We start from the raw sequence: 14,671 nt of genomic DNA, 5'->3' as shown, positions 1-14,671 counted from the left end.
TCTGATAAATGCAGACCCACTCACCCAAATCACACAGGGGCAAAACCAGGACTTGAGCCCAGACAGTTCTCCTGCAGAGACCATGCGCTAGCCTTCTCTGATCTGCTAAGATGACATCAGACAAGAAGCCAAAATAAGCAAACTCCCTTCTTACTGCCATACAGTGTCACCACCCTCAGTGGTTGCCACTTAAAGAAAAATACCTTCTATTTTCCTCAAAACAGGTTAGTCTGATGAAGTTGTAGAATACATGCTATGGGAAATATTCAGCTCCTCCAAAAGATTGTCACTGTATTTAAAGAAGCTGTTTGTCTGTGAGAGTTACTGACCCAGAGCTTTTCTTTTAGGTAACACACGTATAATCGCACTTATTATGGATTAGACAGTGCTTCCAGTACTGATGCTTTACATAGACGAATTCATTTAACCCTTAAAAAAATTATGTGAAGGAGATGCTATTGTTTCTAAACACCAGTGCAGAGCTTGGGGCCAAAGTGGTGAAGCAAAAAATACACCCAGAAAGTGGGAGGGAAGTAGCTTTCCCCTTTCCTTTGTTTCTGATTACAGCAAAAAAAGGGAGATAAACTGCAAAGAAAGAAGTTAAGCCCCATTTCAAGGACCCACCAAAAACCAAAAAAGGAATTCAAAAGCCATAAGAGTATATGGTAAGTATATGTTTAACATTTTAAGAAACTACCGAATTATTTTTAAAAGTGGTTGTACCATTTTATGTTCCCACCAGAGTTCCAATTCATCTCATTTATGCCCACTCTTTTTTTTTAATATTTTATTTTATTTTATTTTATTTAGGCTGCGCCGGGTCTTAGTTGCAGCATGTGAACTCTTAGTTGTGGCATGCATGCGGGATCTCACTCCCCGACCAGGGATGGAACCCAGGTCCCCTGCACTGGGAGTGAGGAGTCTTACCCACTGGACCACCAGGGAAGTCCCGCCCACTCTTGATATATCCATCTTTTTAATTTTAGCTATTCTAACAAGTGTGTACTATTATCTCACTGTGGTTTTAGCTTACATTTCCCCAGTGATAAATGACATTCAGCATCTTTTCATGTGTTTATTTGTTACCCCTATATCTTCTTGTTGAAGTATCTGTTCAAACCATTTGTTCTTTTTATTTTAATTGAGTTGTTTGTTTTTTTATTATTGAATTTAAAAGTTACAGCCATTCACTCCTAGGTACTTACCCAAGTGAAATGAAAATATATGTCCACATGGAGACCCGTTCTTTTTTCCTTTTTTTTAATTTTAACATGCTGAAATTTAATCATGTTCATATTTATATCGAACATATTTATTTTCAATTTCTTGTTTTTATATACACATAAAATATAATATGGTAAGTACACATAGTATTATTTGTTTTTTTTGTTTTTTTTTTTTTGGTTAGCCCAGTCTTTATTTATTTACTTTTTAAACATTTTTATTGGAGTATAATTGCTTTACAATGGTGTGTTAGTTTCTGCTTTATAACAAAGTGAATCAGTTATACATATACATATATCCCCATATCTCTTCCCTCTTGCGTCTCCCTCCCTCCCACCCTCCCTACCCCAACCTTCTAGCTGGTCACAAAGCACCAAGCTGATCTCCCTGTGCTATGCGACTGCTTCCCACTAGCTATCTATTTTACATTTGGTAGTGTATATATGTCCACGCCACTCTCTCACTTTGTCCCAGCTTACCCTTCCCCCTCCCCGTGTCCTCAAGTCCATTCTCTAGTAGGTCTGCATCTTTATTCCCGTCTTGCCCCTAGGTTCTTCATGACCTTTTTCTTTTTTTTTAGATTCCATATATATGTGTTAGCATACGGTATTTGTTTTTCTCTTTCTGACTTACTTCACTCTGTAGGACAGACTCTAGGTCCATCCACCTCAATACAAATAACTCAATTTTATTTCTTTTTATGGCTGAGTAATATTCCATTTTATATATGTACCTCATCTTCTTTATACATTCATCTGTTGATGGACACTTAGGTTGCTTCCATGTCCTGGCTATTGTAAATAGAGCTGCAATGAACATTGTGGTACATGACTCTTTTTGAATTATGGTTTTTGGACACCTGTTCTTTATGTGTAATAGCCAAAAATTAAAACAACTCAAATGTTCATCAACAAGTGAGTGGATAAATAAACTGTAGTATATCCATACAATAAAAAGGAACAAAATCTTGGTCCACACCAAAACATGGATAATTTTTATGAGTAAAAGAGCCCAAACAAAAAGAGAGTACACATTGTAAGATTCCATCCATAGAAAATTTTAGAAAATACAAACTAATGTATAGTGACAGAAAGCAAGCAGCTCAGTGGTTGCCTGAAGAAGGAGGGGCAGAGGGAACAGATTACAAAGGGTCACAAGGACACTTTGGGGATGATAGACATGTTAACTATCTTAAATGTAGTGATGATGTCATGGGTATATGCTTATGTCAAAACTTATCAAAGTGTACACTTCAAGTAGGTGAGTCTATGTGTCAATAATAGCTCAATTAAAAAAATAAATTTTAAGAAATAAATCAGAACAATGAATAGAAGAGAGATTCTGAGTTACAGCTTTTTTTTCCATAGCTGTTATTTTGACACACAGGGGTTTGGTACCTAAAGTAGTTTAAAGTAAAGGTAGAAACAAGAAATCCCCTTAAGGAAGAATAGAGCAATAGAGAAGAATTTTATGGCCTTAAAATTTTCTAAGTTTTCATAGAATTAAATTTGTGGTGTAAAAAAAGAAAGGAGTGCTTCTGTAGAATTCAGTCCAAAGAGAATTCTAAAGATTGTAGTTATTAAACCATTTAAATGAGGCACCAGTCTGGAAAAAAAAAAAGAAGCAAGCACACCCCTGTGGAACTCATGGGAACTCAGTCCTATCAAATAGGCACTGTTTTACCCACACACCAAACTGATTCCATTTTTATATCACTCATGCCACAATAGCCCCTTTACAAATATTTAACATGAACCTGTTTATCTTGAATATTTGGAACTCACATACTTAGAACATTATTTTTATGCATTTTCTAAAATATTTATAATTTACAGAAGAAATAATAATTAAATGCATGCTTGTGTCATAAGGTATCACTTTGCACACGTTAGCAATAACCCCAGAACAGCTATCCAGTGGGGAAAATACCTCACTAGATTTCAGACCTAATACCTGATTTTATAAACCTGAATCTATTAAGGGAGAGTAAACTCTTACTGAAACAACACTTGAAATTTTTTCCAAGCTACAGAAGAAGAAGAAACATGATTCAATGGAGTTGGGAAACGGCACCAGAGTAAATGAATTTATATTTCTTGGACTTACTGAGTCCCAAGACCTAAGCTTGGTCTTATTTCTTTTTTTGTGCTTTGTGTACATGACAACTCTTCTGGGAAACCTCCTCATCATGGTCACTGTGACCTGTGAGTCTCGCCTTCACACCCCCATGTACTTCCTGCTCCGTAATCTAGCCATCCTTGATATCTGCTTCTCCTCCATCACTGCTCCGAAGGCCCTAGTAGACCTTCTGACAAAGATAAAGACCATATCATATACAAGCTGCATGACACAGTTGTTTTTCTTCCACCTCCTCGGTGGGGCAGATATTTTCTCTCTCTCTGTGATGGCCTTTGACCGCTACATGGCCATCTCCAAGCCCCTGCGCTATGTGACCATCATGAGTAGGGGGCGATGCACTGCCCTCATTGTGGCCTCCTGGATGGGCGGCTTTGTCCACTCCATTGTGCAGATTTCCCTCTTGCTCCCACTCCCCTTCTGTGGACCTAATGTTCTTGACACTTTCTACTGCGATGTCCCCCAGGTCCTCAAACTCGCCTGTACTGACACTTTTGCACTTGAGCTCCTGATGATTTCCAACAATGGCTTAGTCACTACCCTGTGGTTTATCTTCTTGCTTGTGTCCTACACAGTCATCCTCATGATGTTGAGGTCTCAGGCAGGGGAGGGCAGGAGGAAAGCCATCTCCACCTGTACTTCCCACATCACCGTGGTGACCCTACACTTTGTACCCTGCATCTATGTCTATGCTCGGCCCTTCACTGCCCTCCCCACGGATAAGGCCATCTCTGTCACCTTCACTGTCATCTCCCCTCTGCTGAACCCCTTGATCTACACTCTGAGGAACCAGGAGATGAAGTCAGCCATGAGGAGACTGAAGGGAAGACTCATGCCTCCTGTAATGGAATAGAGGAAGGCTCTCCAACCTCTTCATCAGCAAGGACCCCTTTCATTATTTTTCCCATGGAGTCATATTTATATACTCAGATACATTGTCAATAAACTAACTACACTTACTAGGTAACAATTTATTTTGCACTTTAAGTTAATAGGTTGATGATAACCCAAGCTTCTGGTGAGCACAATGTATCAGTGTTATAGGACTGAGTTGATTGGATGTATTTCCACTCAAAGACCAAAATAACAACGTGTCAATCATGAAAGGTATATGGCAGGTAAAGAGACTGACTGAATCTAACCCCTTTTTCAAGAGGTAAGTAAATAGAAGAATAGAGTGGTTTTCCCCATGTCTTATATCAACTTAATTACAGAGAAAAGTCTTCAGATACTCAGTCAATTGCTCTCACCTTATGAATGTAATTTATTTCATTACTGGACCTGTCCATGCCAAACTGCTGTCTTGTTCTAGGAAGATCTCATGGTCAGTGCCTCTGAAATACACATATATGAATACATGTGGCCTATCACAGATTAAGAAATTTCTTCCTGCTTAAACTCCTTATGGGCTCGTAACCTAGTGAGAATCTCAAAGGTACAAATTGTTGTACTTCTGCATTCCTATCAGGAATGAAGAAGCTTGGGAAGATTTCCCATAATGACCTCCAGGGATTTATCTTATGCAGAACTAGACATGCCAGATTCATGTTCTCATGATAAGTTTAGACAAAGGCAGACAGAACCTCAGGGATCCTACACAAAGAGCAATCCATTCTCATTATTCAAGAACTGGTTTTCAGTTGCAAACTTACCAGGGCCAATCTCAGATTGGCTTCACTGTTGACGATTTACGTTTTTCCCACTGGAGAGAGAAAGAGGAGGTGTTAAAGAAGGTAAAACTCTAACCAGGCTGTCTATTTTGCACTCTGCTAGTGTTTGTGAAGAGGGAGTATAAGCTAGTGTTTTTGTCTGGGAAAATATGATTAAAATTAAAGTCAAAAGTAAAGCATTGTGGCTGAAAGCTCTAACTTCAGAGTTATACAGACCTGGGTCCAAATCCCATCTCTGCCATCCATCAACTGTGTGATCTTGAGTTAGTTAAACTCTTCACAGGTCAGAGTTCACCTATACAAATGTACTTATACGATCCATCTTATGGAGTTGTTGTGAAGGTTAGGATGAGATGGTATATATGAAACATACAATGCCTGGCAGATAGTAAATGCTCTGTCAAAGGCAAATGGGTCCATTTAATTTTTTTATATTAGTGTTTGTATTTCTCTCTTTTCCAAAATGAAAATACCTTTATTTTAAAATTATGCTTATTACATATTTCTTATCTAAAATGCAGAAAGTTTAGAAAGTATAAAGTAGTTAGTTAAAAATCTCCTAGGGCTAACTGCTTTCTACATCTCGTGGTAAAAACCACAAATGCATCCATTTTAATATGATCCTTTTTGTTCTGCCTAAGACACATTCGATCCCCCATCAGCCTGTTATACTCTTCTCCTATATGGCCCATATTCATCATTATTAGGAAAAAAAAAAAACCATGGTGTAGAAATGATGGGAATGTACATTGAATTCAAAGCACCTATCATCTTAAAATTTCTAGCTTTCTGTCATTAAAACATGACAATAGGTTTTCCTGTTATTTATACAGGTTGAAGTGTCACCCTGAAGCTGATAAGGTACAACACAGGAGAGTTTCATAGCAAAAGAATATAATGGGTCAAGGATAAACCTTGGCTTTGAGCGTAGAGATGAGGGATCAGACCAAGAAAGCAGACTCAGGGTGGATGGAAAAGAGTCCCAGGGGAGTTAGCCAAAAGATAGTGAGTGTTGAAGACAAACTTCACTTACATCCCTCATTGGATCTGGGCTAGCCTCATAAGGATCCATTAACTAATCAGCTCACTTGCTTGTCATTTCCTGCCACCTGATCAATCAATTCTATTGATAACTTTTTACAATATTAATCCAGCTTGCAAATTCTAAGAATAATCCTCACTTGTCAAGTCACCACTCATAGGGTCCTGCTACATTTGCTCGGGTAGCTCTGGTCTCTAGACTCTCTAAGCTTTTCTTTATGAAACTGCCTATGAAAAATGCATACCACAAGCCACTTTATAGTCCATTTCATGCAAATGGACTATTCCTTTCCTTTCCTTCCTATCTCTCGAGACTCACTCAAATCAGTTTTATCGCTATGTTGAAACTGGATGGCACCGAAGACCTATGGAGTCTGGATCACTGTATCTCAGAAGCACAGTCCCAAGGGAGCAGGAACTCATGAACGCCTGCCACACCACTGTCCCTGACACTTCCTCAAACTATGTATAAACACACAGTATAACCTGATTCAGTAATTCAGGAGAAGGGGAAAGCAATTGCATCTCATTACACAAAGATGTATCATTTCTCTGGATGACATAAAATCACAAGCTGGGTTGCATTTTTCCCATTTAAATCAGTTTTTATTGTTGTTTAAGCTCTGCTGCTAAGAGCCATAGAAAATTCAACAGACTCTGGGAGTAAACATAGCTTTCAAACTACCCTTTCTTACCTCACTCCCTTGAATCAAACATTTAACTATAAACATCTCTGGGTACCCATGAACCTAATAACATAAAATAATTCTGAAGTAATTAAATTGATAAATATCAAAAACTGTTACCATGCTGCCTCCCTAGGTTCTAAGTGAGCCATGGATCTCAGAGATGTAGATTAAAATAATTGCATAGGGGCAATATACATGTCACATTAAACAGAAATTGCATGTATAAATCTACACCATCCAGTCTCTGAGAGCTACCCTGACAGTAGCCCCAGAGCTTTGATTTTTCTATTGTTGCCCTTTTATTTAAGCTTCATTTCCCAGCTGATTGCAAGCAAAGCAATTTTGGTGAGGAGGAAAATTGCGTGGTCCATGGTGCGGTTTAACACTACATTTTCTTCCTAAGCCAAGGAGGATAGCGCACTGTCTCATGTGCTTCCTCTAGAGAAAAGGATATGTCCTGAATGTGCACTAGCATCTCTGCAGATACATGTGAGGTGGGGCAGAGAGGGGGTGATGGAGGGGAAGAGAGAGAAAGAGGAGGGCTTGATGACATTTTAATGACTCCCAAGAGAACACAATTGAATTGGCCACTCAGCCTCCACATTCATATTCAACAATATTCCCTTTGCTAATTCCTTTATTAGGCTTGTGGCTGAGGGACTAACAGTGGTGGCCAAGACGCCATAAGGCAATGTGGAAGAGTCAGAATGATGTGATTCCCTGAGGTCGCCTTTTCCCACCTGAAGGAAAAGCATAACAAAATCACTAGCCTTGAGGTAGGCTGTCCATGAAGCACAGAATTTTCCCAGAACCTACTTCTAAGAGGCATTGGAGCATCGTAAGAGGATTGATTTTTCACTTGGAGACTGAGTCAGTTAAGTGCTGGTATGCGAACTTCTGAAACTGAAAAGCTGGTAGTGTTGATTTTTCAGAAATGCTGCAAGTGTATAGGATGTTCCTACTAAAACCAGAAGTCTTAATGAAGCAAAGAAAAGTGGTAGTTTTTCATGATTAGGAAGAGGGGAATTGTGCCTTGCAACATAGAAGAAGAAGGTCAGTTGGCCCCAGGAGGTATGATGCATTTTAGTTGGTAGGATGTTGAGGTTTGAGTTGTTTTGAAGGGAGTTGAGAAAGTGCTGATACCCCAGCTCTCAGAAGGTGACTACCTTAGAAAAACAGCTCTTAAAGACAGCAATTCCTGAACTCAGTATATACAGTCTGGCCAGCTTTGCTTCTTAGCTGGGAATGGAATTTGCGGGGCTTTGAGTAAGGTGTTTTCACAGCCAGCTAATCTGTGCACTCATGTGCTACTGAATATGAAAAATGCTCCTAAAACTTTTAGGGATTCAATCAAGAGTAGAGACTTTTCAGTATTGGAAAAGAGAAAATTGTGATCTGGGAGATCTCTCAGAGATTCAACCCAGTGTAGAGAATGAAGCAGCATTCTTCGTAGGAAGCTGGGGTATGGGTGTAACCCTGAGTCTGCAGGCTCTTTCAAAGATGTTTAGTAAGCTTGCTTCTAAAGGATGGTCCCCTTTGGGGTGATTTCTAAGAAGCCCTCATGATCCTTCTTTTGACCTCACAAAAACACATAAAATTGTATTTCTTTTTTTTTTTATTGAAGTATAGTTGATTTACAATGTTGTGTTAGTTTCAGGTGTACAGCAAAGTGATTCAGTTATACATATATATATTCTTTTTCAGATTCTTTTCCTTTATAGGTTATTACAAATCTTGAGTATAGTTCCCTGTACAATACAGTAGGTCTTTGTTGGTTATCTATTTTATATATAGTAGTGTGTATATGTTACTCCCAAACTCTGAAATTATCCCCCCTCCCCAAATTGTATTTCTTTATCCCTTCCCCCTCCCTCTCTATGTGCCTGTGTTTCAATGCAATGTACCTAATCCTGCAGTTTCAAAGTATCCTTCCCACTCCATACAAAGACAGCATCCGTAGGAACCCACAAGATCCATGATCTTCAGGAGGAATTTGTGTTAGAGGTCATGCTTCTCAGAACTCATTTCTGCACCTGGCATTGGAACACTATATGATTGATGCAGGTTCTTGGTGAAGGTAACTCTGAGGACTGCAAAGTCTACTTTTCAAACTCTGATTTTTTTTCCAAGTCACTTCTGACATCCTCTCATGTAAGTTTCTCTCAGCCAAACCTTTCACTCACTGCGTGCTGGCTTCTACCACCACCATCTTACACCCACAGTCTACTTTCACTTGTTTTATAGAGGATTTTTTTTCTTTGCAGGGTTTTCTGGAAGGGCTGATCAACACCGGGAAGAAGTATAGTTAAAGCAATTAAGAGCATCAGTCTTTGGAATAAGACAAATGTTGGTTTGAGACATGGCTCTACCAGCAGTGAGACCTTGGCCAAGTTACTTAATCTTTCTGTGCCTTGGTTTCTTCATCTATAAAATCAGGATAATAATATCTATTTCACATGGATATGGTGGGTTTTGGAAGTGATAAAATGAACGGAAGTGTTCTTTAAAAGCAAGAAAAAAATAAGCAAAACAGAGCTCCATTATTCTGCCCACATTTCTATAATGCTGAGACCTTGAAAGTTGCCTGGACCCCACCCTACTGTAGGCTGAAGCCATATATCCAGATGACAGGGTTTCAAAGGGATGATTATAGTTTATTTTCTTTCTGGAAATGTTTTTTTAAATATAAACGCCTATATTTACAACTGCATACAGAAATAAATTTATCTATGTTTATAAGCAGGAGTGTGATACAATCGTCTAATTTTTTGCATATGCTTTAGTTCAAATCCCTAAGCAAAAAAGAAAACTACCCCTATGGGATAAATGGCATTTTACACTTATTCCAAGTGTTGGAAAGAGGGCTTTGAACCACAGGGTCAGTAGCAAGATGAGCCACTCTCAGTCAAGTCCCCCTAAAGGGACCTGGCTTGTGTAAGGAAGCAGCACTCACCTGGAGCTGGTGAGACTGGGTAGCCACTGGCAAACTCAGGATCCTCAGATGCTTTCAGTTTGCAAAACAGACATGCAATCTCACCTACTCCTTAGAAGAACCCTGCTCATGAGGTAGGTCTTATTATCATCATATCGTAGAAATCATAACGGTGCAGGCTAAGAACTGACTCTAACCCATGTCCTGTGAACCTCACATATATTTCTCATGAGTTTGGTACTTTTATTGAGTAATTTGCCCAAGGTCAAACCAGGAAGTAGGAAAACCCAAATTTAATAAATGCTCTAGATAATCCACATATGTGTGTCCAAGATACAAGTGTGGGATGTGATACTGTCCCAGCAGCCCTCCCGGAAAAGGTTTACAAACATTATATGACCAAGTGGGACCGTTTTTCGTATAGAGCCCCACGATTTTGTACTGCCTCCCTTTTCTTTCTGCGGATTCCACAAGCTACAACACTCTTAATGTCTTAACTATCAATTCCTTAAGGATAGAACCTGTGTTTGAGTCACTGTTCTCTCCAAGTCATTATGATGATTTATTTTATGTGTCAACTGAACTGGCCACAGGGATTCAGATTAAACATTGCTTTTGGGTGTGTCTGTGAGGGTGTTTCCAGATGAGATTAGCATTTGGATCGATGGACTCAGTAAAGCAGATTAGTTGCCTCTCCCCCAATAGGTGGACACCAACTGATCTATTAAAAACCTGAATAGAACAAAAGAGGTGGAGGAAGGAGAAATGTACCCCCTTATTCTTGTCTCACAGCTTGAGTTGGGACATCTCATCTCATCATTTACACCAGTGGCTCCCCTGGTTCTCAGATCATTGAATTATGACTGAATTACACTCTCAGGTTTCCTGGGTCTCCAGCTTGCAGAAGGCAGATTGTGGGACTTCTCGGCCTCCATAATAGCGTGAGCCAATTCTGCATGATAATTCTCTCTCTCTATATATATATGTGCATATATACATATATATGATGGATATAGCTGATGTAGATATAGACATAGATCCTATTAGTTCTGTTTCTGGAGAACCCTAATACTGTCATGGAAATGGTATATAGAGGAAGGAAAGAAAATAGAAATAGTAAAGAAAAACATGAGAAAGAAAGAAGGGAGGGAGAAAGAGAACAGGTGACACAGAAGCTCTTGATCTTGTCACGTGGTTTCCTGAGCAGAAGATTTGAAAACCATTCACTTATCATTCCAATATCCAAAAGAAAGATTCTAGAATAAGATGCTGTCATCAATTAAAATATTTCTATGTTCCAGCTTAACCAAAAACTCCTTTGGGAATGATTTCTCCACTTTCTAGTTATGGTAAGTAGTTAGTGTGGGGAATTTTAGGATTCCGGAGAGCTGAAATCTTCTGTGATCATTGTTCTGAACATGTATTCTTATCACTCCATGTTGTTGACATAGACACCAAAAATTAATGACAATGAAATGAAAAAGGGGCTCTTATTCTTCTGTATGAATAAAAAGGAAAGTGCTGCCTGGGGAACTGTGGTCTTTAAAGGATTTTTTTCTAAGGTTCAAAGAGCAAAATGGGGGGGAAAAAATAGAGGAATTAAAACCAGAATCAGAGAAAGAACTACAGCAGGGCAACTGCATAAGACAAGAATTTGGGAGGACCTAAAGTGGGTAAATGAGAGAAAGATACAAAAACTCTCAGATTGTAGCTGGTAAAGGCTTTAACTTTATTTCTTATAAAATAACTGTTATGAAAGTTAGTGGTCAATTAAATTTTACTTGAAATGAAATTCATTCTTTACACATGAGATTAAAATGTTATAATCACTGTATGTTTATTTTTTTAACATTTTACTGAAGTACATAAACCTACGATACATACATACAGAAAAACGCACATAAGCCTACATCTCAATGGATTTTCACACAAGCTGAATATATCTTTGCAACAAGCCCCCTGATCAAGAAAAGAGACTGTTATCAGCACCTCAAAAGCCTCCCTCATGTTCCCTTTAGTTTTGTACATTTTGATTCTTTATGTGAACAAAATAAGAGCGTGTGCACTCTTCTGTGCATGGGTTATTTGGCTCAACATCCTGTTTGTGAGATTGGTGTATATCGTTACGTGTAGTGTAGGTCATTTCCACTGCTATGTAGTCATGTGTGAATTTAACAGTATTTAGCTTTTCTACCGTTAATGGGCACTTGTGTCATTCTCCAGTTTGAAGCAATTACAAACAGTGCTATGAATACTCTAGGATATATCTTTTGGTGGATATAACATATGTCCATACTTCCTAGGAGTGGAATAGATTGTTCTTAAGATGGAGATGGGCAGATAGATAGAATGACAGATAGATGATAGATACATAGATACATAGATAGATCTTCAGCTTAAGATAATATTTAATAAAGATATATATATTAGTATTAGCAGATATAATCAAACAACAAAGTGGTTATTTTACACACCCCACCAGCAGTGTTCCAACTGTCCCACATCCTCACCATCACTTGATATTTTTCATCTTTTTCCACCATTTAGGTGTGTGTGCAGTAGAGCCTGTGCTGTGATTTTAATGTGCTGTGATTTTAATTTGCATTTCCCTGGTAATTCATGAAGTTGAATTGGCATTTGGATATTCTTTTTTGTGAAGTTTGGTTCATGTCTTTTGCCATTTTCTGGTTTGGTCATCTATCTTGTTTTACTGATTTGTAGAAGTTCTTTACATATTCTGGATGAGAACCTTTTCTCAGATATACGTATTGTAAATATCTTCTCCCATTTGAGGGTTCTCTTTTAATTCTCATAATGATGTCCTTTGTGAACACAAATTCTTGATGTCATAAAATTTATGCTTATTATTTATTATTTTGTATCATATGTTGTAGTAAAAGTAGAATTGAATAGGTTCACAGACCTGTCACCTGTGTTTCAGCGGCCACAGTGATGGAACCTACCTGTTTACATGACTCGTGTCAGAAACCTGGGTCATTCTACCTAACCGTGGCATACAGAATTGCAGGTACAGCGCCTGCATGGAAAAAGAACTTCCCAGGCCTGCACCAAAATTCAAGTGACAGAAAAGACAACAGTAAACTTCATAACACATTCTTTAACTGTGCTGTTATATCTTCCAGAGATATACTTGAAAAAGAACCTGTGACCCAATGGATCAGGGAAATTATACCAGAGTGAAAGAATTTATTTTCCTGGGAATTACCCAGTCTTGAGAGCTAAGCTGGTCTTATTTGCCTTTTCGTTTTTGGTGTACATGACAACTCTGACGGGAAACCTCCCCATCATGGTTACTGTTACCTGGGAATCTCGTCTTCACACGCCCAAGTACTTCCTGCTCCGTAATCTGTTTGCTCTTGACCTCTGCTTTTCCTCCATCACAGCTCCGAAGGTCCTGGTTGATCTTCTGTCAGAGAGAAAGACCATCTCCTTCAATGGCTGTGTCACTCAAATGTTCTTCTTCCACCTTCTGGGAGGAGCAGATGTCTTTTCTCTCTCTGTGATGGCACTTGATCACTACGTAGCCATCTCAAGACCCCTCCACTATCTGACTATCATGAGTAAGGAACGATGCACTAGCCTGGTGGTGGCCTCCTGGGTTGGGGGCTTTGTCCACTCCATCATGCAGATTTCCTTGTTGCTCCCTCTGCCCTTCTATGGACCCAATGTTCTTGACACTTTCTACTGCGATGTCCCCCAGGTCCTCAAACTCGCCTGTACTGATACGTTCACTCTGGAGCTCCTGATGATTTCCAATAATGGATTACTCAGTTGGTTTACATTCTTCCTTCTCCTCATCTCTTACACAGTCATCCTCATGATGCTGAGGTCTCAGGCAGGGGAGGGCAGGAGGAAAGTCATCTCCCCCTGCCCTTCCCACATCATGGTGGTGAGCCTGCACTTTGTGCCATGCATCTATGTCTACGCCAGGCCCTTCACTGCCCTCCTGACAGGTACCGCCATTTCTGTCACCTTCACTGTCATCTCCCCTATGTCATCTCCCCTATCAATCCTATGATCTACACCCTGAGAAATCAGGAAATGAAGTCAGCCATGAGGAAACTAAAGAAACAGCTAGGGCATTTGGAAAGGCTTTAAATTCTATGAGGACCAGATAATCCCAAAATTTAAAGATAAATATTAAAGATTTCCCTGGCAGTCCAGTGGTTAAGACTCCACACTTCTATTGTATGGGGTGCAGGTTCGATCACTGGTCAGGGAACCAAGATCCTGCACAGCCAAAAAAAAATTTGTTTTAAATAAAGATAAATATTAAATTTTGCTTTCTCAAAATGGGAAGAAATCATGATGCTGAAAACTCAGCTTCTGTGCACTGGTGCCGAATCAAATTTCAGAGACACAGTTTTGGGTGAAGTAGAAAAGAACAGCTTTATAGCTTTGCCAGGCAAAGGGGAACACAGCGGGCTCGTGGCCCCCAAAACCATGTGTCCTCAACCCAGGAGGGTTTGGTGAGGAGTTTTATAGCAATGGTTCAAGGGCCGGGTTGCTGATAAGATTAGGGTGTGTGCAGTTTCTGCACTCATTTAATCTGGCCTCAGGTGGTCTCTTAAAGAGCTTCTCTGGTTCCTTTAATCTGGAATGAAGAATGCTAACATCTTCCATTTGTTGGGGGTTTTAATTCTGTAAAGAGCTCAAAATATACTGTTATCTCTATCCCTTGAGGCAGAACCAGGACCCTGCCCCAAGGTTACACTACTATTACTTGACTGCTCCTCCCTTGTCTCTACATCCCCTCCCTTCCCTGATTAGCAGCTGTACGAATCTGCCCTTTGGAACTCAGAGAAGGTCATGGAGGCTGGAGTCTATTCTCTACAAACAAGAAACAGGGGACACAGAAAGGCTTCCATGTCCAGGAGCCCCACAGGGTCCTGCTCGGTTTCAATCACCTTAATGCCAAAAGCAATTAACATCTATAGATAACCATGGAGTCCTAAAAG

The 14,671-nt window shown here is 39.5% G+C and overlaps 2 protein-coding genes across 2 annotated transcripts; both read left to right on the top strand.

Moving 5' to 3' along the window:
* Positions 1-3,277: 3,277 nt before the first annotated feature.
* LOC103008151 (olfactory receptor 4D11) lies at positions 3,278-4,213 on the top strand. Its single transcript, XM_007196536.2, has one exon. It carries the CDS (start codon positions 3,278-3,280, stop codon positions 4,211-4,213), a length of 936 nt encoding a protein of 311 aa, XP_007196598.2.
* Positions 4,214-12,969: 8,756 nt separating this feature from the next.
* LOC103016508 (olfactory receptor 4D9-like) lies at positions 12,970-13,731 on the top strand. The gene has a single exon (XM_028162435.1). It carries the CDS (start codon positions 12,970-12,972, stop codon positions 13,729-13,731), a length of 762 nt encoding a protein of 253 aa, XP_028018236.1.
* The last annotated feature ends 940 nt before the right edge of the window (positions 13,732-14,671 follow it).

The sequence above is a fragment of the Balaenoptera acutorostrata genome, chromosome 9 (assembly GCF_949987535.1).
Source record: "Balaenoptera acutorostrata chromosome 9, mBalAcu1.1, whole genome shotgun sequence".
NCBI lineage: Eukaryota > Metazoa > Chordata > Mammalia > Artiodactyla > Balaenopteridae > Balaenoptera > Balaenoptera acutorostrata.
Note: the sequence above shows the minus strand (reverse complement) of the source record. Positions and strands in the feature narration are given on the sequence as shown.

What these genes read in the sequence shown, in the direction of transcription:
- LOC103008151 (XM_007196536.2), top strand. Translation starts at nt 3,278, where the DNA reads ATGGAGTTGGGAAACGGCACCAGAGTAAATGAATTTATATTTCTTGGA.
- LOC103016508 (XM_028162435.1), top strand. Translation starts at nt 12,970, where the DNA reads ATGACAACTCTGACGGGAAACCTCCCCATCATGGTTACTGTTACCTGG.